Source organism: Larus michahellis, chromosome 8, assembly GCF_964199755.1.
Source record: "Larus michahellis chromosome 8, bLarMic1.1, whole genome shotgun sequence".
NCBI classification, from domain to species: domain Eukaryota; kingdom Metazoa; phylum Chordata; class Aves; order Charadriiformes; family Laridae; genus Larus; species Larus michahellis.
Genome location: NC_133903.1, coordinates 28,415,821 through 28,439,316, shown reverse-complemented (window position 1 = coordinate 28,439,316; position 23,496 = coordinate 28,415,821). Strand labels below are relative to the sequence as shown.

The 23,496-nt window shown below is 42.7% G+C and overlaps 1 protein-coding gene across 1 annotated transcript; it reads right to left on the bottom strand.

Moving 5' to 3' along the window:
- Positions 1–10,280: 10,280 nt before the first annotated feature.
- On the bottom strand, positions 10,281–15,955 carry PTGS2 (prostaglandin-endoperoxide synthase 2). Its single transcript, XM_074598514.1, has 10 exons — positions 15,778–15,955; positions 15,194–15,310; positions 14,922–15,065; positions 14,324–14,467; positions 13,761–13,942; positions 12,843–12,926; positions 12,408–12,654; positions 11,158–11,444; positions 10,849–10,996; positions 10,281–10,708 (listed from the first exon to the last, which is right to left on the bottom strand). The coding sequence occupies exons 1-10, from the start codon at positions 15,866–15,868 to the stop codon at positions 10,302–10,304; spliced, it is 1,851 nt and encodes a 616-aa protein (XP_074454615.1). The 5' UTR covers positions 15,869–15,955; the 3' UTR covers positions 10,281–10,301.
- Positions 15,956–23,496: the final 7,541 nt, after the last annotated feature.

The following is a 23,496-nucleotide window of genomic DNA, read 5'->3' as shown; positions in this document are numbered from 1 at the left end:
GTTTCTACTGCTGTTCGTCCTTGGTGCGTTGCCGCATTCCCTGAACGCGAGCGCGTGCTCCTGCCTGTGGGATAACGTGTCTTGAGGATGCAGGCATGCATACACATGCGTGCGTACGTGTGCACACGTTATTTTTGGCATCTGCTGGGGAGCTCTGAGTGAATGGGCAGCTTTTACAGAGATCGTTTTTGTAGTTCTGGTTTAAAACTGGAAGTTTCTCATCTGTGACTGATTTGTCTTCTCCCTTTCCATTAGGAATGGTCATCATACTCCTCCTTAAAAACGGGTCTGAAGAAAGGAATTCCTTTAGGGCAGGGCGGCAGTTTTATAGTAGAAATGAAGGTACCCATGAACCAGAGAAAAGCAGAGACACAGCCAAACCCACCATGGACTGAAGATCTGGTGTCTGACCCCAGAGCTGCCCCTGTTTTGCGCCGGAGGATGGACCAGAGAGCTCCAGAGGTCCCTTCCAGCCCAAGTTACCCTGTGAGTCTACCATTGCTGCTTGTATTCGTTGCTTATGGTATTGCAAATCACACACAAAGCGTTTGCCCAAGCTGCGGTTAGCTGCGATACCTACGTACCACAGAAATAATCTGATAACCTTTGCTGGTATATGAAATTTCAGCAGTTATTCTGGGAAGTGAACATGAGCATGAGGGTTTTGTTTCGGTCGGGCACATGCCTATCTTCTAAATAACAAGAACATGTGATAGGCAAAGAAGGTGCTGCATTAGCACTTCAAGTGAAAGTTGAGTTGCTAGACAGATTTCCATTACTCAGGAAGGACGTCTTCCCACTTTGCAGTGAAGAGAAGAAAATCTTCAATTTTTTTAATTCACTGCTATTGTAGGAAACCCATCCTGGTCCCTCTGCCTGACTGCTACCGAGGTGTTCCACGCTGCGCTGTGAGGTCTGGGGACAGAGGGAGCAAGCCCAAAGGCTGAATCCCTGCAGAAGACTCCAGCTGATGGCCTTCCCCTTCTGATAACAAATGTGACTTGGCCATTGTCAGACCAATCTAGGCCACACCAGCTTTGTCTGGGGGGGAAAAAGCGGGCTGCAAATCCAAATTTTCACATTACTGACATCAAGCAGTAAGCTTGTAACAGTGCGACAGTGCTGAATAAAAAAAACTACGCACAACCTTGGCTTCAATCCTTGCCTGGTTGTCAAATTTCTATAGATTGTCTCCTCTCAGTAGAGGAGAACAAAACCCCAGAGAAACAGCTACGGACTGCAGCTAAAAGCAGCAAATGCAAGCTTTTGTCTGGATTTAGATTGGTAAAAAACAGCTGAATAAAATAAGCTAAAAAGCAAAATGTCTGGAAAAAAAGACGTTTATGCAACATGTTTTTACAAGTAAATGCGCTTCTTATAATCTTGGACCCTGTGCCCTAAGGGTTATGAGAAACAGGGAGTGCAGTAGGGAAACGAGGAGGGGATTTTGTTAAGGAACTGAAAGCGTGCAGTCATTAAATTCAGTTTGATGGAACGTCAATAGTGGAGTAAGGAGAACTTGACCCGATTTGAGGAGAATCGAGCGTTGCTGTGAACTGGAAGGTGGGGCTGGCTTTGTGCAAGTCACGCAGATCTAGACTAGCCTAAAATCTGATGATGGATTGCTCTGTCAAAGCTTTATTCGAGCGGGTGCATTTATGGCCACTTAATAATAAGCAATCTTATTCATAATCTTACGTGTTGCCTACCCATTAATGTGCTGAATCATAAGTAATGTAACTTATTTTCTAAAGGAAGGACCTTCCTGTGAAAGTGGAGCTAGGGGCAAATAAGTATAATCTTATGAGTCACCCAAGAAAATTTACACCTTTTTCTGACTTCCAGTTCCCCCAGTAAATTTTATAGTTATTGAGAATGAAGATTGATGGGAAGTAGTACATCCTTCTCCCAATCTAATTTTTTCTCAGACCAACTGTTTTGAAAGTGATGAAGCAAACAGTTCCTCATTTTGTCTTCTGGTTCCTGGTGTGTAAATGAAGAAGAGGAAAAAAATAAAAAAAATATTAAAAAATTCTGTATTAGAGGCTGGTCTTGTAGCATCTCACTATGACTGAAAGCAGAAGTGACAGAAATCTCATGGGAACCTTTTCTAGCAAGCTTCTCTCTCCATTTTTGCAAAGTCAGGAGATGCAGATGACCCCTTCAGTTTTTCAGGACTTAGTTCTAAATCTAATATGCACTTACAGAAGAGGTTTTTCTTCAAATCTCTTTGTAGTACTAAGCGGCCCAAGGTGCTGCTTTACGTTGAATGACACCTGATTTCTCATTTCCCTAACAAATTACATACCAAAATGGCTTCGTACCCGTCTTTCCATTGCACGGAAGACGAGATGGAGAGACTGGAAAGTACCGCTAAAATAGCTGCCCCTTCTTCCTGGGAAGGGACATAAAGTTTGCAAATAATGTTTGCAGCAGAACAACGTTATTCAAATCATGGGCGACTTCACCAATGTTGAATTCGATGTAACAGCTGAAGTCATTGTAGACCTGACTGTGGAGTAAGCAAATATTTAAGGAGATGGTGGTAAATGTTCGCCTGTTTGCATAGAAAGTTTAAAGGGAGTTGTGAGAAATGTTTGCAACAAAGGGTGACCAAGGAAGCAACTTTAAAGAGGAAATCAACTTCCTAAAAAAAACAAGGTACCTTGAGGATTTTAACTCTCTAGTCATAAAACCTTCATCTGAGAAATGGCTTTATTTTTTGCTGTTGCTTTCAAAAATTTGGCTGTGAAACATTACTGATCTCGGCTTACTGGTAAACCATTCCCTGCTCTTATTTTTTTTTTTCTACATCTTACTTAAAGTGATACTTTAACTGAAAAGTCTTGCAGATTTGGCACCCGGTTACGAAGTGATCCAGGGCAGGTGCCGGCGCTCTGGGGGAGCCCTGGCCTTCAATACCAACAGGAGATCCCCAGAGGTGCTTTCAGAAGTGCCAAAGGGTTGCAGAAACCAAACCCCCGGGGTTTTGCTGAAGCAGAGGTGCTTTTCAAAGTCTCATCTCTCACTAAACGTTACGATGTGTTTGTATTGTTGTTACAGGAGACACTGACTTGGTCTTCATGGGGGATATTCATATGGTCCATAAATTTTCCTTCAGCCTGAGCAAGAATGCATGGAAACTTCAGTGCAGTGTTTTATCCATCTCTGCCTCCTGAGTAGGTCAGGTTTTATAGTCAAATTAAAAACATATGTGATATAAAGCAAAGATCATTGAGAAAATCCAAGATTATTTACTGTACAGTAATGCCAGCTTGCTTTTGGGGTGGTTTTATGTTATTTTGCTTGATCTGTAAAAAGGACCTTCCATTTCATGGTCAGGTTGGGAAACATTTTTCTTACCATTAAGACTGGGTCCATTATGACAACAAACACTGAAACACTTCACCTAGCGAACAGTGAAAAGAAGTTGGTTTTATTGTTCCAGAGACAGAAATATGTCCTGAATCTGCCTGAAATTCTACCAATTTACTGGATACTGAGAAAATGTCTCTTTTTTTTTTTTTTTTTTTTTCTTTCAGTGAAATTTTGTGCTGTAAAAATCTCAGCCCTGATTTACTTGGAGTGGTCCCTGCTTCACGGCCTGGTTGAAGGTATGATATTTTTACCAGCTTCTCCAAGATGTGGTTGGATCACCTCACGTTACGTTCTAGCCTTGTGTAAGAACTAGTATTTCACCGCTGAGCAAGCTCAAGGCAGTTTTGTTTTAATTACTACCTATGACGGCTGCTTAGCAATTCTGCCATTATTTGTTAGGCAGGATTAATTAATATTGTCTAGGCAACAGGCTGGAAAGCCACAACTGAAAGGGTATCAAGTTGTGTCAGTTCTCAGCGTAAGGTTTTGAAGGTGCTGGAGAACGTATCTGGAGTCAGCGTCGTGGTTTTTAGCCCTGTTTTGTTGCTGTCACGGTTCATGGAAGCTTTTCGAGGCTTAAAATTGTACTGATTGATGCTCTTGCAGTCTCGCAGAGCTGGGTTTTTACACCAAAGGTGTGTTGCTTCTCAGGGTTTTGGTCTCACCTCCTGTCTCTGAAGATTTGCCAGCATAAATTCAGAAATATTCCTATGTATACCCTTATATATCCTAGCAGCCACACTTTATGGTGTTATGCTAAAGCCAGTACAACTTGCACAACGTTTTCTTGATGAATGCTTATGAAAATATTTTCTTTGGGTAGCTCCTCATGGTATAGGGGATAGCAAGAGGAGAGGACACGCTGCTGGGGGAAGGTGTCTTCTCCAGGTGCCACCAGGCTGCTCCCCGGGGCAGAGTATAACGGGCACTGCTGTCACTCTTCTGCCCACGTTGGGGGGGTTGCATGTTTAAAAAAGTTTCATGTTCTCGCCTAGAAAAGCCTACCACAAATGCAGGCCTTTTGCGGAAAATGAATCGGTGTTAAAATTCCCTGTCAGCAGGGCAGGTTGGAACAAGGATGCTCGCACACACCTATATCCACTACTGTCTAAGCCTGAAGTAATGAGCTACACCTGGTTACCGTGGAAAAAAAAAAATACAGTGCAGTGCAAGAATGCATTTCTCGCAGGATCCTCCTTTACTTTTTGTGAGTTTTTTTGCTTTCATCCTGAGACAGAAGCGTGAACTTTGCTATTGTATTAAGTAAAGATCTGAGAGGCTTGGGAGCAAGATGCTCCTAGTTATGTGACACTTTGTGTTTGCCCAGTGCCCTTCTGGTAACAACTACTAATTAACAAAACAAAAAAAAGAATATTAGGATTACAGTTGGTTAGAAGATGCGATGTATTTTCAACTTTCTGTGGATGTGCCCTGCAAGGGGCTGGATGCAGTGGGTTGGTTTGAAAGTAGATGCTTTGGACATTATTTGCCACCTTCCCCCAGATTTGGGATTTCCATGTGTTGCTTTCTATTGGATGGCTAATGCCCGCTGGATAAAATGGCTTGGCTTTCCCAGAACTGAGGGCCAGCAACCAGCGTGAGTCAAACCTTGAGTGCTTTGTACCCTGCCCGCTCCCAATGGTAAACTAGTGAGATCTCATGAGCTTTAATGCCCTCTCTCTACTGGTGGTGCTCAGCTCCCAGTTTGCCCAGGCCACCTCTGACTGGTTTCTCAAGCTTCAGCGTGGCTGTGAGTGGATGCTGAGATTTTTTCAATGCGGTCTCAGCATCTTCAGCCAAGGAAATCCCAGAAAGGAAAAATTTGTGAATTTCTTGTGCTACCTTTTTCCATCTCATGTTGTTGACATCTTCTTTCTCGTTCGTCTTGCTCCTGAACAGCAGAGGAGGAATGTAGTGGTTGTGGGGTTTTTTTTTTATGGTTGTGATCAGTCTCTTGCCAATATTAATGAAAATGTCTGTACTTAGCGAGTAAGTAAGCACAGGAGCCACAGGAGGCTTTTACACTAATTTTAAAAAATAAGTATCAGAGGGGAAAAAAGGACAATTTGAAACCAGTCATGTTGCCTCTCAGTATAGTGTTATTTCCAAACTGAAACTCCAGACTGAAGGAAGAGGATCACTCAGCTCTTTCCAATGAGAGCTTTTTCCATATGATGTTTCTTCGTGCTGCTGCTGCTGCATTTCTGCCTTGTGTAGCTCTTTTCATGCCTTTTGGCAAAAAGGTTAGAATCTCTCCATTCACCTCCTTTTCCATATTTAGACTATATAGCTACAGTGTGCTTCTTTCTGTCCTATATATTTTATTTTTTTTTTTCTTACAACTTGCAATCTTTTTCCTTTCTGGTCTTCCAAAGGAAAGAACATGCCTTTGCCGTAAGGTTTTCCAGAGCTGGTCACCTATATAGCAGCTGTGAACAGGCGAGGAACGAGTGATGTGGCTGGTCCCCTCTCTCCTCCCTACCCTTCCTGCAGCTTGGCCACACTCCCTCTTGACTTTTTCTGGATTGATTCCAAAAGCCCAATGGGTATTTTCTGGCAAAGCAGTGGACACTTGTGATAGTAATGCCTGGTGAAACCTGGGCAGAGCAGCTGCCTCGGGAATGCTGGTGCTCCAGTGTAGAGGTCAGTGCCCCTCCAGCCAGTGTATCAGAAGCAACGAACCTGGTGAGATGCCTGCAGGGCTCTGACTCGGCGCCTGTAAAGACCTCTTACGCAGTGGGCAAGGGAGCAAATGACGTACGGCAAAAGCCCTTGGTAAAGGTGTTGCCGTACAGTGACCTGCTCCCCAAGCATGGAGCTTACCTGCTCCTTGATGGGCTTCCCTCCAAGGGTATATGACTTAAACATTGAGCCCCCTCCTTTACCGCATCACCGTGGGTGAGACAGTTACCTCAACTCAGGCTGGAGAGGAAGTATTTGGCAGGGCAGGTTTCCTCTGAGAAACATTCTTGCTTTTTGTATCATCAGGACATGCCCCTGCTCAGAGGGGAGGAGGAGCTCCTCCACCATCAAGCTATCTCATCCATTGTGCACCGCATCCATCTGGGCTGGCCCTTCCCTAATTAGGGCAGCAGCCACCTGAAACACCTTCTCCATGGATGACCTCCCTCTTGCCTCCTCCATGCTGTGCCTCCTCATGCCATCGTGGTGGAAGCAGCCAAGGCCGTCCTCCTCCCACTGAAGACCAGCCTTGTCTTTGCTCATTCCCTTGCTCGGCTTCTGTTCAAAACAGAAACATCTCAGAAATGAATTAACTTGTAGAGCAAATTAGTTGACTGGTTATTAAAGAAAAAAATCCACTCCACATTGCTCATACATGGTCTGCACATGCCTCTGCTCACCCACTGCCTCTGCATGCCACCAGGAGAGGGGCTGGAGTGATGCTTCTGGGAGGGTCCTCAAGATATTGAGTTTTTGGGGCTGAAGATGGCCACCAAAGTGATGAAGACTGAGTTTTAAGTTGAGGAGAGCTGCTTGGAGGTGTTTAGGTGCCTGGGTACAATAGGAATATAAGGGAACTGCATGCTGGTGGAGACAGATGGAGCTACAGAGCAGAGGCAGCAGGACTGTTGTCCTGGGCTGGAGTGTCATTGTGACTATAGAGCTGTGGGTCACCAGGATGAGCCTTGGACTTGGATTTTGGGTGGTTAGAAGGAAGGTGGACTCTGGGTGAAGGACTGTGGCCATGGGGTTGGTCACTAGGAAGAGGCTGTGAGAGGACAGGGCACCAGTGTTGGGCTAGGGGAGTGTTGGAGGCAGCCAGCAGTGGGATGGAGTGGGAGGCTGAAGACAGAAGGGTGCTGGAGGTAATGTTAGTGGCTGGGTGGAGGCAGTATGAGGTGCATCATCCCCTCAGTTGTCTCCTTCATAGCTTCCCCTCATCTTTTATCAGAGATGAAAATGTAGGGAGGAGACTGGGTGCTCTTTGTGGGAGAGGAACACATTGCACTGACTCATGCCATTCCTGCTTCTGCTTTTACAAAGCACACCACTGCTCCTGTCCTACCCACTGCCCAGCCTTCAGCCCTCTCTGCAAAGTTGGTCAATAATTGCAATAAAGATAAAAAAGCAGGACCCTTGTGCAGAGGGAAGGTGGTCAATGAAGAAGCTGCTGTCACAGCTTCAGAGCTTGCCCTTTGGCAACAGGGACAAGCTACCACTAGTTGAACACGTGTTCAAGCGCAAAGACCTTGCCCAGTAGTTGTATCCCAGAGTGGTTTCCATTTCTGTTCTTCCTTGGGGATGCCTTAGTAGGGGATAGTGGTGAAGGGAGGGTGGTTACACAAAGGTGGTGGTGTGCAACTCTGCTGTTGTACTTCCCCCTCTAGAGCACTTCTGGGTACCTAAAAGAGTGCACCGGTGGCATCTCTACTTCTCTAAGGATGGCAGAGGGAAATCCCTTCCCACTGGTGACCAAAGGGAGAAAAACCCAAACCACCATATTTGGACAGTTTAGGCCACAGGCATCTTGGGTTTGAGATATGAGAGACTTTAATGCTGTCAGTAATTCCCTGGAATTTAATCTTGAGGGGCAAGGGAGATGCAAGAATTGTTTCATGCTCAATATGCCTGGAGGAAAGCACAAGGAAAGGAGCCCATACAGGTAAAGTTTTCAGTTTATTTATATAAACAATTGCATTTTAAAAACATTCTTGTCCTACAAAAATAAAGTGAAAAAACAAATTCACAGAAGTTTAAATAAATAATCTCAAACGTACACATTTATCAGAAGCAACTTGAACCCAGCCAAACCCAGCAGGCTGGGTCACAGGTAAGTGACTGTTGAAATGTGGCTGCAGAGTACAAAATGCAGAGTGAACATGATTCTTTCCTGAAGCAGTGTATAACTTAACTCAAGTGACACAGTCTGAAGAATTCCTCTTCACCTACCCCAGAGTATCTAGATCTGTCCAGGCTTGTCTCCCTTTAACTCTAAAGCTAAACACTCTTCTTTGTTAATGGCAGAAGGGCACTCTGAAGAAGCGTGTTCTAAAGATGGATCTGAATGACAATTACACGTTTAACAAGCATCCAAGTAGTTTTCACTTATTAGCATATACAGTACTGACACCCTTTTAATACAAGGTTGTTGAAGTTTTTCCCTTCTTCATGCTTCAAATAGAAAAAGAGGAAAACAAATGCCCTTCTTTCTCCCAGAGCATTCATACCAAAGACCACCTAAAAACCAGGCACTGGTATTGATCGCAATTCAGCTACTCACACTAACTACAAACGCACACAGTAGAAGGTAATCAGTGTCTCTAAACAAATCAACAGAAACAGAAGTCACAGTCAAACTACGCTACTGCCATAGCCGTTACAATGCATAAGGCTCTACACATGTCTGAGAGATTCAGATGAAATACAAAACTCGAGTCCTTTTCCACAAGTAGTCAAGGAATTTTGGGCAGGGGCACAGAATACCAGGTTGCTGCTCTATTCCAGTCTGAAGTGACTTTTTTCTTTTTCCCTACAGTTCCCCAGCTGTTTTTATGGGAAGATCATCTTCTACATTTCCTCTCTAGAAATTAAAAAAAAGATACCCTTATATGCAAGGTTTGAAGTGCTGCTACAAGATCCTGCGTAACTTCTTACGTGCCCAGATGAGAACAGGTATTTTGGTACTGGATCAGGACAGGTATGTCCAGGAGATTTTGTGCTAGCTAGCCAGTTTTAATTAAGCTTAAGTCACTTACTTAAAATGCCTCTGTTTATAAGTTAGAAACAGAACATTATCCCTCCTTCCCCCAATAAATAGAACTGTAAGTAACAAGTATGGCTTGTGTACTTAGACAGAGGTTACCTTCAAGTCTCAGAGCCTTGAAGTTTTGCTAGATCTATTCTGTGTTCATTTCTCTACCGTGTCTGTTTACACAGCTTCTCAATTTTCACTATTTCCCCAATAATCTCTGTGTCTTGGGTACACAAAGCTATACTATAGTCACATCCTTAACTAAAGCTATACTGTCCGTTTGTCCTTAAAGTGACAGAGATTAAAGTTATACTATCAAGTAGACCAGAAGATTACAGCTATGAAAACAATACTAGTACTTTGGACTAAGTTTAAGACCTCCCCAAACTTGCATGATAAAACATCTCTATCAAAACACAAGCAGCCTTGTACTGCAGCCTGAGAGTCAGTTATTTCTACGCTCACTACCTTATTATCATCCTTTTATACAAACAATACTTATGTGACATATGCTTCAAAACCAAGTAAGATGCAACAGAAGTTCTACTTTCTTTAAATAATTAAATTAGTAAGTATAATGCCACATGAAAGCAGATTTACACATAAAAAACAAACATAAGTTACTATACAAAGTGCCTTATTTGCAATGAGGGAGAGGTAGTATCAACCATAAATGCAATGCATTTTCTGACCTTAAATAAATGAGTCTCAAGTATAATCTTTTTTTTATAATCTTGGAGTGCTTATACTTAAGTTATAATCTTTTTTGGCAGTTTTCATTACGTCAATTTTTTTTGTACTTTTAGTTCAGTTGCCTATTTTCAAGTTTAAGACTTTGCTGAGGCAATAACTTGCTTTTGTAGTGTTATGTGACCTACCAAGTGAAAACACAGAAAAAAAAAATCCCAAAACACCACCAACACCTTTTGTCAAGTATTAAAACAACATTAAAAAAGAAGTTGGAACCTTTATCCACTTTGGAATACATAGTTCTGTTACAGAAGAATTTTAACAAGGGATTCACCACTGCAGAGCTCAAGCACAGAAAATCCCTTTTGTAAACGGAAGCCTTACCCGACTAAGGAATCTAGGGCAAGCCCCACAACGAAGATGCTCAAGTTTTTTTTGTTTGTTTGAAACACTTTAAGTCATAAATAGAATAAATTATATAGTTAAATAAATAAATGGATTATTTTTTTTTTTTTTTTTTTTACAACTCAGCAGATCGCTCTTTCAGTAGTAGTGTGGGGTTGATATCTTCCATTGCTGTTTTTGAGGTACTAACATTAATAGTTGCCTCTGTGGGTTCAGGATTTAAGATGTGGAAGGCAGTGAAAGGACAGCCCTTCACATTGTTGCAGATGAGCTTCTGTAAGGAGGCAGTATTGATTATTTCAAAGCCCACTTTTCCACCGAAGGTGCTAGGCTTCCAGTACTCAGGGGAGCAGATCGCGTTTCCCATCAGTCCTTTCAGCGAGAACGGTGCTCCCATCTCCACCATTGTTTCACCAAAGATGGCACCTGGTCGTGGCTTTTCTACGAGAAGGCCTGGGTACAGCTCCATAGCATCAATGTCTCCATACAGCTCTTCCAGTTCAGCTGCCATTTCTTTTTCTCCTGTAATTATTGATGAGTAAAAACCGTAAGTGGAAAAATCTTAGTTTCATTGCAAGACTATCCTGTTCAAGCATTGCAGGGCTCTATCAGTTATTTTAAGAAAAGTGTCTTTTTTTGTTAGAAAGGATGAAAATTGTTACCTGTAAGTTCTTCAAATGATTTGAACGGTTTCAACATGAAGCGTTTCCTGTACTCATTCAAGGACTGGTATCTCATTTGTCTGCTTTGGTCAATCGAAGCCTTTGCTACCTTCTGTACTGCAGCAGGAACGTTTTTCCCACCAGCAACCTATTTAACAGAAGATGAAAAGTAGTAAGAACTCCTGGTAAGAGGCACGAGGAAGTTGTGCCTTTATAATATATGATTAGTTTTGGATAGCTTTATTCTACCTTGTCCCACTCCCCATTTATGTCTCTGCTGGTTCACTAGCAACTTCAGAAAGTACCTACCCTGCCAGCACTTTGCTTGGAGAAAGACTTCACCATATGGGAAAGGCCGTGTTCCAGCATTATGGAGTTGTTGTAGAGGAACTGCTGGAAAGTGTACTCCTGGTCATGTATCTGGAAAGTGTCAGGCAGAAGTGGATGCCAGTGGTAGAGAGTATTGAACTCAGCTGCAATTCGGTTCTGGTATTGAAATCGCTGGTTGAACAGCAGCTCAGGATCAAACTTGAGTTTGAAGTGGTAGCCGCTCAAGTGCTGTACATAGTCCTCAATAACAATCTTGATTGTCTCTCCTGTTGGTGAATGAAACAAGAGAAAATATTGGTACTGGTTCCCTGAGAAACTTTAGATGGTTACCCTGCTCTGAGAGAAAATACCATTTCTGAACTGTTCTAAATAAATACTACAGTGATCAGGATAACAAGCACTTCAACATTCTGTAATCTCCTTTAGAAAATAATTCATATATTTTATGCAACTAAGTGGTGGAACGCTACATAAGATCCCAGGAGTTTTTGGCTGTGGTAGAAAAGTGTTTTCTATAGCCTGCTTCCCCCGTCAAGATACGCTTCCTTGTATGATCCACAGAACAGCACACATCGTATCTACATTGTGTTCATTTATACAACATTCTCTAGGACAGAGGCAGGGGATAATGACAAAAGTTGGTATCTGAAGGGAACTCTCAGTTTCTGAGCTGCTTAATACAGTTGTCTTGGTTTCTTGTTTCAGTCAGTTTGGGCAAGGTCTTTTTAAGCATCACCGTTTACATAAGATGAAATACCACTGAACAATTAGACAGGAGAAGTATTAAGAATTATGTTTTACGTGGCTTCCTGAACTTTAGACTTAATCACAGCCTTTCTCTTAAAGCATACCTGAACTGACCCAACCCTAGGGGAAAACAACCCCACAAGATCTGAGAGTCTGAGGTCATCCAGCCTCACATGCTTTCTCTCTGAGAAATGAACCTTCACTTCCTGCCTTTTCACTGCTTTCAGTTGTTTCCCTTAGATAAGGGAATTAAATATCACTTAGCTCGGTTTTCTTTAGTTCTGTCTTTAACACAGCTGGGAGGAAGCTGTATCTCAATACAATCTCAGTGGCAGGCCACAAAGGCTCAGATGTACACCCTCACACGCCAATTTAAGTAATAGCTTTCCCTCTTACTACACCTACTGCAACTGCAGCAGATAAAGGGTAGAAGCATCACACTCAAGAGGAGGTTAGAGCTGCATGTAGTAGAAGTGACTCACCTATCAATATGAGTCTAGTAGTTTGGAACAGCTGCTCATCATCCCACTCTGGATGCTCCTGTTTCAGGACGTCACAGACCCGGTTGTGTTCCCTCAGCCATATTGTAGCGTACATCATCAAACCCGGGACCAAACCGAACACCTCCTGCCCAACAGAGAACTGCAAGTGTTCAGGTATGTGAGGAGGGTAGATCATCTCTGCCTGAGTGTCCTTCACTGTTGGTGGATACATTTCTCCGTCAATCATCTGCCGGGGTAGGGAGAAAGATATAAAGAACAAAAGTCATAAGCTATGATGCTTATGAGTTAAGCCGCATTGACTTTAGTACTGACTTTAGGCTTACACTTTAGATCAACTACACTATGCACAGAACACTAGTTTTAAGAAGTATGTGTCATCCAATAAGAAGGCAGGAATTTTGAGATAAGACATGCCTGGTATTTTAGCTTTCCATCTTTCAGAAGTCTCAGTTTAAGTTGTCTCTCCAGAGTCTCTCCATAAATATGGTTCAAGTCAACCTGTAAAATAAAAGCATTTGGAACATGAAGCCAACTTGCATTTTTTGCTATTTTAGGATATGTCCTACTGCTATGAATAGTTCAGCCCTTAGATGTTTACCTTTTAATCATATTATTGTTACCTTGTAAGTATCATGCACTGATATTTAAAGATGAAGCCAAATTATTTCCTGGCACCTGGAGCTATCTCTACACAAAAGCAAGTTGTTAAATTGACCAGCAATTTACAAGGACCCTGTTTAAAGCACCGGCAGCTTTCTATTATGCAGATGGCTCTTTGTAGATACAAATACATTTTATAGCTTTGGTTTAGACATACACATTACACTTCTATTGGAGAACTCTTTGTCCAAAGGCTGCTCGTTTTGTAGATAAATATCCTAAATCCAAGTCTGCTTTTGAATTTCTTTTTAAACCTAAGTCTCTTCAGTTAGCAGCACATAAAATACTTTACAGGGCTGGATACAGCTCTTTGCAACTGACAGAAAGAGTCCACAGAAGTTCCAGATACTCGCTAAACTAACATGCTTTAGATGAAAGTAGGTTCTTGGGAATAATAATAAAAAAAAATTAGAGATCACTGTGCAGATATTTTAAACAGAACCACATACTTTGCAGAAGCGGTTCTGACCCAGGAAGAGATGCTATTGAGTGCTGGAATTTTGCCTCAAGAGAAGTTACAGAAGGGGTAAGCCCATCAGTTTGTGGCAAACAGTGCTGCACAGTATGTGCACCACGTTTGTGTACCCTGACAACCTGTAAGATACCATTCTAGCTGCTAAGTAGCTCCTCAGAACTAAACGCTGTATTCAAGTTACAGAGCTAACATCATACCCCATGGCCAAGAGCTTTGATGAAGCCAGGTCCTTTCTTGTGGTCCGTCTTGAAGAACTGATGAGTGAAGTGTTGGGCAAAGAACGTGAACATCACATTTGTGCCTTGTGGGTCAGGAATAAATTTTTTCCTTAGCAAAAACTTCTCCACAATCAGTTTTGAATCTGGGAGCTCTTTCTTACCTGTGAGAGAAAGAAATAGTGAGATATTCAAGACAACCATGTTTACGCAACACTTAATTTTGTTCCTAACAACAAAAAGGCTTAACACTTTCAATGTATTATTGAAGTATAGCAGCATACAAATAAGGGGAATTATCTGCTTTTCTATGCTTGCTTTCTTGATTTTACTAGGAACTTCTGAATTCCCTGTTTTTAGCATGTAACTCAATGAGAACCAGAATAGTTATCTTTTAGGTCTTTACACTGTGTATCCAAGACATGGCTATTCTTAAAGCCAACTACACTGAAAAGAAGTTACAGACAAGCAGCTTTCGTGGCATTTTATAAGAGGATAAGTAGAAATTCCTAGAATTATGCATTACACATTTGATTTAATCCTACCTTTAACACCCATTGGTGTTGGGCAGTCAAGTCCTACTGGTGGAAGACTTCTTGTGTAATAAGAAAGATTGGAATAAGCTTCCCAGCTTTTGTAATGATAATCACTATTGTAAGTTGGTGGGCTGTCAATCAAGTGTGATCTTGCTGAAAAAGAATAGCATATTTGTGGGTTTTTTTTTAACTGTACATTTTAGTCTCAAAAAGTAAATCACAAGGCCAGATCTCTTCCATATATTTTGGCAGCAGTTGCGTTCACAAATTCCACTCATATCAGCTACTGATATTAAATGGGATTACAGTTACTGAATAACAGGATTATCAACTGGATCCAACTATTAACATGAGCAATTTGGTGCAAAGTTTATGGTAGCAAAATCTTGGATTCTATTAGAAATTAGAGCAAAATGCATTTCCATTTCAAAGCATGTTTCATAGAAGTCTGCACCATGCAGAAATCTTAAGTTTTGGTTAGAGTGTTTTCACCTTAGTGCATTTTAGCTTGCTAACTTTATATATGCACCAATCAAGTGCAATATTCTGGTGTCCTACAAGTAACTTCTGCCAATTAAGAGGACTAGATGAGAGAACTCATACTTACACGTTAATACATATCTCATAATAGTATCTCGTAAGAAGGGAATGTTGTTGACAATATTCCAGGCTCCTTTGAAGTGGGTGAGGATGTAGTGGACAGTATTTGGCGAAGGTTTCAATGTTAGCTTCAGCCACGTGAAGAATTCCGCTGTGAGCATCAATGGAAAGATTGTTGTAAATTAGCTATTGAGAGTAGTCTGCAATCCCGGAACTGAATTCTCAAATTTCATTTCCATGTTAAAAAGAAAAACCAACCCAGAGATTTAAGATACTTACGTGTCGTACAGTTTTCCCCATAATATCCTGTCCTTGTGCAGTCACATTCGTACTGATTAAATCCTGTCGTCATGCATACTCCTCTGTTCTGACACGGGTTTGAGCAGCAAGGGTTGGCTAGAACAAACCCGAACACTCCGATTACCATCTTACACAGCTACAGTGGCATTCTCATCTCACTACGCTGACTTTTCAAACTTAAGTAGACAATCCCCTGAAGTTTAATGCTTATCAGGAAGACAGAGAGCGAGTTATCTGGTCACACGAGCCTTTGGGCTACTACAGGTAGGAATTACTAAGAAAAGCACAGGGACTTGTCTGTGTCTCCTGGCAGCCACGACCCTCCTCAGAGAGGCTGGATGACCTCACGCAGCCCCAGGGAGGCCTGGCACCTTTTTTACCATACATCAGCTATTCGAGAAATCACAAGAGAACACAGAACACGAAAAAAAATAGTAATAATAACGAATTAATCCATTCCGCATCGGAAAAGAAGAGAGAAGAAACCCCCACGCGTGGTGCGACTGGCGGCCACCGGCGGCGGGACGCGCTCCTGCCGCCGTGAGGGGCCGGAGGGGACTCACCTGCGTGGCCGGCAGCCAGCAGAGCGGCCAGCAGGGCGCAGGGCAGGATCATGGCCCGGCGGGGCTGTGCGGGGCTCTCGCTGCAGCTCATGCTCGGAGGGTACTCGGCGCCGAGAACCCAATGCCGCTCCCAGGTAGGCGCCCGCCTATTTATTCCTGGCGCCGTCAGTGACTCACCCCCGTCTCCGCCCGCCGCCGGAAGCTATCACGAAATGGGGGATTTCACTTTGCTTTCGCGCCGGCCCGCCCCTCCGCCGCTCCCACCTGCCGGGGGCCGCGGCCCTCCGCCCGCCCCCGGCTGCCGTCACGCTGCGGCGGGGGGCGTGAGGTGGCGGCGGGCAAGCGGCGAGGCCGCGGCTCTTCCCGCCGGGAGCCCCGGGGGGCGGGCGCTGAGGGGAGCACCCGCCCGGGGTGGTGGGGGTGGGATGGGGGGGCTGCGGGGACCCCCGTCCCGTTGGAGACCCCCCCGGCGGCCTCGGGGAAGCGGAGGCGGAGGAGGGCCCCGCAGCGCCCGGGCTCGTCCCGTTCCCCTCAGCACCTCCTCAGGTCCGGGAGCCTCCCCGGGGCCTCTTGGCGGCGGCCCGTTGCGCCGAGGGAAGCCGGCGTGTGGGGGCTAGAGAGGGGCAAAAATTACACACACACACCCCCTGATCTTTCTGACCCCCCCAAACTACCCGTTTTCCAATTGATTTTCTCAAAATGCATCTCGTTCCTGCACCTGCCTGCCCTGGGGCTCTGCCGCCGTGGAAAACGCGCTTTTCTGACTGAAAAAGCGTCATGAAAACTCGGCAGGAGTTTTCCTCTCTGCCCGGCCGAACAAATGAAATTAACTGGGCGCGAAGCGCGGTACCATTTGTGCCCTGCTGGCCCTGGGTTCCCCCCTTTGTCCCACACAGCGCTGAGCGATGCTGGGAACGCGGGTTTGAGGTTGTTAATGTGGTCATTTTAATACGTTCATTAAAGAAGTAGTTGGAGAAATTTTTTCCTCCGCATGTGCGAAAGGGGGCTCACTGCACAGCACATGTGTCGCAAGAGAATGTGCACAGAGGGGAGAAATGAATACTGAGCATATTTAGTTGTATTTCTGTACACTGGTGTTTCTGATGAGACCAAATCCTGTTATTAGGCATCATATTTTGACATGACCGGTGACTTTTCCCCAGTGCTTTTGCTTTAAAATGCCCCCCATGGCTCTGCATAGTGCCTTTGTAAACAAATCTTTTGCTCATTTCCTTGCAGCGCAGATTTTGCCATTTGGGGGATGCTTTATCTTTTTGTCATAGATTTATTTATTTTTAAATCAGTACGGTGTACTACTATTTTTAAGCTTCGTTGCGTGTGGAAAATGTATTATGAAACAAGTAGGATGTAAAACAGTTGTGCAACTCTCTTGCAGCGTGATGCTGGGGGCTTGCTGCAGTCGGCCCCTCGCTTGCCCTTGATGTCAGCATTAAACACAAAACGGGGAGGGGGGGAATCCACTGCCCTTTCAATAAAAGTATCTTGTGAGGTTCAATGCTGGCCACCCTTAAATTGCGAATCAGTGACTCTCCAGAAAGTGGATTTGGTCCAGTTTAAACAAAATCTTATTTTTGTCCCAGACGAATTGCATTGTGGTGAGTGAATAATTTGTATACATCAGCAGTAGGTCATCCTACTGATGTTTTAGGGAATGTTTTACGGAATGGTGCACGAAAGTCTGTAATCGCGTGATTCTTCCAGCATAGGAAAAGGCATATATTATATAGTTACGTATTTGCACAGATATGCGTAAAGAAACGACTGGGTTGAAGCGGCGGATGGCTGTTGAGGGCCTGATGCTGCGTGAACCATGGGTCACGGCAGGTTGTGGCTACCTGCAAGGCTTGTAGCTGTCATTCAGCCTTACCAGGTGTGAAAGGGGGATGTTTTGTTCCCGCATTACGAGCTGTCATGAGCCAAATGGACTAAGTATGAAGCACTGGTAATGTCCAGCAAAACAGGGTATAGAAAGGGACGCATGGTACACACAATGCTGTAGGTCAAGGCTCTGTCTTCATAGGTTTTATATGCCCATTTTACACTGATCTTATTCTGTCTCACAAAGCTTTTATTGATGCTATGAGATAGTAAGACTTTACTGAAAACACTAGGCGAGCGAGATGTTACATTTTAATAAGGTACACAGGAAAATGTAAATCCAGAAAATGTTTCTAGGGTGTAGAACCAGCAACGTTAAGGGGAAGACTGAACTAATTGTGTGCAGCTAGAGAATCACCCCTAACATGATAATATGAAGCTAATTATGCTGTGATTTGGAGGACCCTGGGGATATAGGTAGCTGATATTGCTTCAAGTTTTCAATTCTTATAAATAACCAACGTGCAAACTGAGCAACAGGGCAGAACTTCAGCCTTGGCAGAGGACGCTTCTCCTTGGGAACCTACTCCCATGTTTGCACTGACTCCTGAAAATCCAGGGCAAATGCTATTGTTCTAATAATAATGATTTTTCTGAGATGGCATTTCTGTGGAAGGGAGATTGGGGCTTTTGCAGCTGAAAAAACAGTCAGCACGCTTCACCTTCCACCCTACCCTACGTGTGGTGTGATGGGAGCTCTCTGTGAGTCTGTTTTCAGCTGGGGAAAGTCACTTGCGTGCCTGATAACTGTGCTATAACGGAAAGGATTCTTCAGCTTTCCAAGATGATGGAAAATCAGGGAGATACGATAGTGCTGTTTTTTCTGAAGGATGCCCTTCCCCACTTGTTGTTTTGGGATTGTCTATAATAAAGAACTGGTTATATGTTGGAACGGGAATTTTTCCTAAAATAGTTTGCTGTGGCAGGATTCGCCACCAGGTGGAGATTTTATGCACCAACTAACAAGTGTTCTGTCTTTTTCTTTTCTTTTCTTTTCTTTTCTTTTCTTTTCTTTTCTTTTCTTTTCTTTTCTTTTCTTTTCTTTTCTTTTCTTTTCTTGCATATAAACAGTCTTTGTAAAAAAAAAAATAGTATTATTTTTACTTCTGCGATAGTTATTTTGAGTACCCTTTGGTCCAGATGAAAGCAGCCTGTGAAACAAAGCAGCTTCCTCAACCTCGACATTTTTACATTGGCTGAAATTTCTGGAGGAGTTGATTCCCTGAAAGCTGTTTGTTCCTGTTTCTGTTCACCTGTTCCAATGGCATGCAGGTTTAATGGCATATGAAAAGCTACATATAGAATATATATATCAACTTCACACCTCTTTGCTGAGGTCAGGTTAGTGTTTCCCTAAAGCAAGGTTTCAGCACGGTATTGGCAGAAGATACAGCAATCTGTAACGACCGATGTGCTTCAGTAATGCCACGAAAAGAAGGGGACTAAAGAGACTAAAGGAAAGTGATGGAGACTAAAGGAAAGACTAACGAAAATGTTGTCCCCCAGCACTGGTGCCACTCCCATTTTTGCCCTGAAAATCCAAGGCAAATTGCTATTGTTCTTACAATAATGATTTTTCTGAGGTGGCATTTCTATGGAAGGGAGATTGAGGCTTTGCAAAGCCCATCGCATGTCTTCCTTGTCAGGCATGTACAGCCTTTAAGAACAGTTTTCAAAGCAACAAAATCTTTCCAGCAAATGCATTCCCCTCCCCCCCCCCCCCCCGATTATTTTCATTCATTTTATCTGTAGCTGTGGTTCAATGGGAAAAATAGTAAATTCTTCAATTCTCATAGGGAATATTTGCACCCCTGGAGTGAAATTCGTCTCTGCCATTCTGTGACGTTTCTTAACAATTGCACATGGAAATTAAGTCATACTTCTGTACAGAGTGGAATATAAGCTGTCCGGATAGTAGGTAGAACCCTACATGACCCGCTTTTGACAACTTTTAAGGAAGCAGAGAGTGTCTGAACACAGAAGGATTCACTGAGTATTACTGCCCTCTTTTGCTGGGTGTTTGTTTCTTATTGTATGACATGGTAAATGATGATAGGCAGCTCATTTTTGCTCTTCTTACTGTTTAGATGATACCCTATTTGAGAATAAGCTCTGTTAATTTAATAACTTACAAACAGTGAGGAGATGATGAGCAGTATTAAATAAAGGCACGTTTCTATTCGTAGCTGCAAAGATCCACATCAGAGCCTTGCCAGGTTTATGTTTGCCACAAGCTCACAGGTGTAACACGCCGTGCATGTATCTACTACAGCTGCTCCAGAGGAAACGCGGCGTTTGTGATACACATACACAGACGTGGGTGAAATATTTATAGGTACTCTATAAAGCAGAATGAAAGAAAACACATTTTTTCCCTATCCATTGTTTGCATTTACAGTTTTCTATTAAAACAGAAAAATCGTCCAGCCAATAGATTGTATGAGCTACGTGAAAAGAACATTGGTAAAGCAAAGAATCCTCGGATCAGCTAGTTCAAAGGAGCAAATGTTATTGAAATCAGTGGGGTTGCTTGCACTTAATCTAGTAGTGAATTTATCTTTGAGCCTTTTCAATATGCTTCCAGTGCTTTCCCTTCCTTTGTGATTGTGGGAATCTCATCGTCATGTTTAATTCCCTGGCAAGCGAGCCAGTTTTATTTCTTCAGTCTGTACTTTTCTGCTCTTTTATTGCAAAATGTGCTCAATCTGAAGTTTGCTATCACAGAAAGTTTTAATACGTTGCATCCGGAGCAAAAACACACTCCGAGGCTGATGGGTACAAAGATACGGTAAAAATTCGGGATGTTCTGAAAACGTTCTTGAAAATCTAAGGACCTTAGGAGGAAGCTGATGCCTTTAAGCTTCTTTTGCTGCCTTCTCCTAATCAGAAATGTGTTAACAGAGGTGTTCGGTTATTGCTTTAAACTTTCAGGTAATCACCCCCTGGTTTGTCTGGCCAGGTGGGGCCAGGCAACTGGGCTGTCAGTTCTCCATCTCTTTATTCTGTGTCCTCATGGAGCTCTCCGGTCACTTGGGTCCCAATTTCATTGGCTCCCCGAGGTTCTGCTGGGAAACAAAAATACACCGTTACCTGGATTTAAAAACAAGGCAGGTTTATTTACTTTTCCAGGAAAATCACAGTAAAAAGATGCCTCATTTGTGGAGTTTATCTAGACTACTTGTTGTTGTCTGGAGCACAAAACAAATTTGTTCTAGTCAAAAAATGTATGAATATAGAGTAAGTGAGATCTGGGAACTGGACTGCGTTGCACTCAACAAAAATACCATGGGCAGCGATTGGCAAAACGCTTGTGCACAGGCTCTGGCTGCTTACACAGACCTCTCAGAGAGACGAGGAGCATGAGGCTGAGGTGGGAGATGAGTGAAATGGGGTAACTATGGGCATTGACCATTGCTTAGGAAAGTGGGAGCATACCTTATTATCCAAACCATTTTGGGTTCTTGTTTGTGGTTTTGGTTTTTTTTTCCTCCTGGAATTATGCCAAAAAAAAAGTGTACAAAACATAGGCAGATGGCACGAAAAGCTACAGCTGATTTAGGTAAGACCTGAGCGAGTTTGAGCACCTTTTTTTTTTCTTCCCCTTTTCAAAGGAGCTTACCTTTGTACTCCAGCTGCTGAAGACGACACATAAATCCACTGCTTGTGTTTTATTTGGAAGCCAACAGGAGTTTTGGGGGATGCTTTCCGAGATGGAAGATTGTAATTTCTATCATTAACATCTGCTTGGACTAAATCCCATTCAAGTAACCCTTTCCGTGCTTCTGTTTTCATTTATGTCTCTGAGTTCTTGTTTTAATCCTCCGACATTATTTACAGATTCAGTTGAGAGTCAGAAGCTGGAGTGAAACTAAGGCAAAAAGAGCGACTTTACGTCAAATTTAACTATTGAGACCAGATGTGAAATGAGACACCTGTACACCTGAAGACTTCATCTTCGTTGTTCTGCATCATGGCCAGGTTTCTCCCAGGTAGGCCTGTTTGCTTTGCAAATTCTTTGCCAGTTACCTCTGTTATAATGTGGCGATAGGGCATCTACACACTTCATGGTACAGGTTAAACATTGGGTTGTCACAAAACTAGAGAGAAAAAGAACACAATTGCTCATTAATAACAGCTAAAATGTGAATCTCCGCCTTATCCAAGGTGAGGTTGAGCTCCTTGATTTGGGAGGTGACTAGACAGTGAATTCATGTTGTTTTAAATGAAAGTTAATGAATGAAGCCTCAGCAGAATGGCTTCCAGAACCATGTGTTTTGTTTATCGGATGAAATGTATTAGACGATATTATTCTATTCCTCATTTGCAAACTTGGTAGTCACAAATTCAGTCCTGCCTGACTAGTTCCTGAAAAACAAGCCCTAAATGACTTAAATTCAGTTTGAAGCACTCTAGGACAAACTTCTTCCAAGGCATGTAGATGTATGGAGTATGAAACACAACATTTTTATCCCATATGATAGTTTGAGGCAGAGGCAGAGGCTGACTCTGAAAATTTCATCCTAGCTACTATCTGTCCCATTATTTTTGCACAGCAAGACTTTTAATTGCTTTATATGGTGAATTTAAAGGAAAAGGACACAAACATAAGCTACTAGTTTTTGGCAGCCACACTCTGGGTCAGATCTATGGATTTCTTTTTTTAATTTCAAATAATTTTTCAGAGACATCGGTTGGATGCACTCATCTATGGGCTTTGCTTCTTATTTGAACGCAAAATATTTTTTATTGTTATTTGAATTAAGAAACGCAAATCTTCTTTATCGGCAGTCAGCTACTGAACTTAAACTGTGAACTTCTTTGCTATTGTGATTCAGTTCTCTGGGGTTTTTTTTAGCAAAGCCCCTGTTTTTTTCTCCATGCAGCCTCAATATGCTTTGTATTTCCTATGTAGACATTTGATCACAGTTAGCTCTGAAAAATACGTCATCAGGTTTTGTAACTCCCTTACATAAAGAAGCATCAGCTGACATTTTATCTGCTTTTTGTCATCTCCCAGAACGGCTGTAACTCATATTAGGGTAATTACTTCTCTAATGCCATTTATAGTAAGCATTGTATATCAAAACAATCAAAAGGCTTTCTTTCTGTGGAAAACCTCCACAGAAAATCCATCCATAGAGAGAAGATTTGCAAATATTTTGTGCCTCATTGCAGATGCTGGAATTTTCTCTTACCTACTTCCTGCTTAACTTTTTAGTAAATTCTTTCATCCAGTCTCACGCTCTTTTGTTGTGCAGCTGAAAGCTGGTCTGTTGTTATGCAGCGGATAACATACTTTGTAATTTTCCATTGCTTTCCAGCACACTGACATTAAACTGGATGAAGGAAACTAGTAGGTTTGACTGAGTAGAAAATTGTTTCAGCGTAATGTTTTTTTTACATAAAACATCTCTTTGGGTAATAAAGTTTATTTAGTTTTATTCATTAGTCCCTTTTCTCATTCAGTTTACAGAAAGTAAACATTATTTCTGCAGCGAAGATGTTTTTTTCTTTTCCTGCAAGAGCATTCACCAGGTCAATTTACAACAGTGTAAAAACTGCTGTTCCATCTAGTAACCTCTGCTCTGCACGATTTTGTAAGGTTTTTCTGCGAATTCATAGTTTCATAAGGTGAGCTGCCTTTAGTCACTGAAAGAAGTCCCCAGATCCTGTAGATATGATATTCATAGGTGTGTACATCAAATACAAGAGCTGAACCCAGGATGCAATACAAATGCTCCTTTGTCATGTAGCTGAAACCCAGTCTTTTGTTGTGGAGACGTATATTGCATCTCTGGTAGAATCACTTGCCAAAGGAGA

What these genes read in the sequence shown, in the direction of transcription:
- PTGS2 (XM_074598514.1), bottom strand. Translation starts at nt 15,868, where the DNA reads ATGAGCTGCAGCGAGAGCCCCGCACAGCCCCGCCGGGCCATGATCCTG. An exon ending in AACACCAATGGGTGTTAAAG is followed by an intron (nt 13,943 to 14,323) that starts GTAGGATTAAAT and finishes TTTCTCTCACAG; the next exon opens with GTAAGAAAGAGCTCCCAGAT. An exon ending in ATGGAAAGCTAAAATACCAG is followed by an intron (nt 12,655 to 12,842) that starts GCATGTCTTATC and finishes CTACCCCGGCAG; the next exon opens with ATGATTGACGGAGAAATGTA.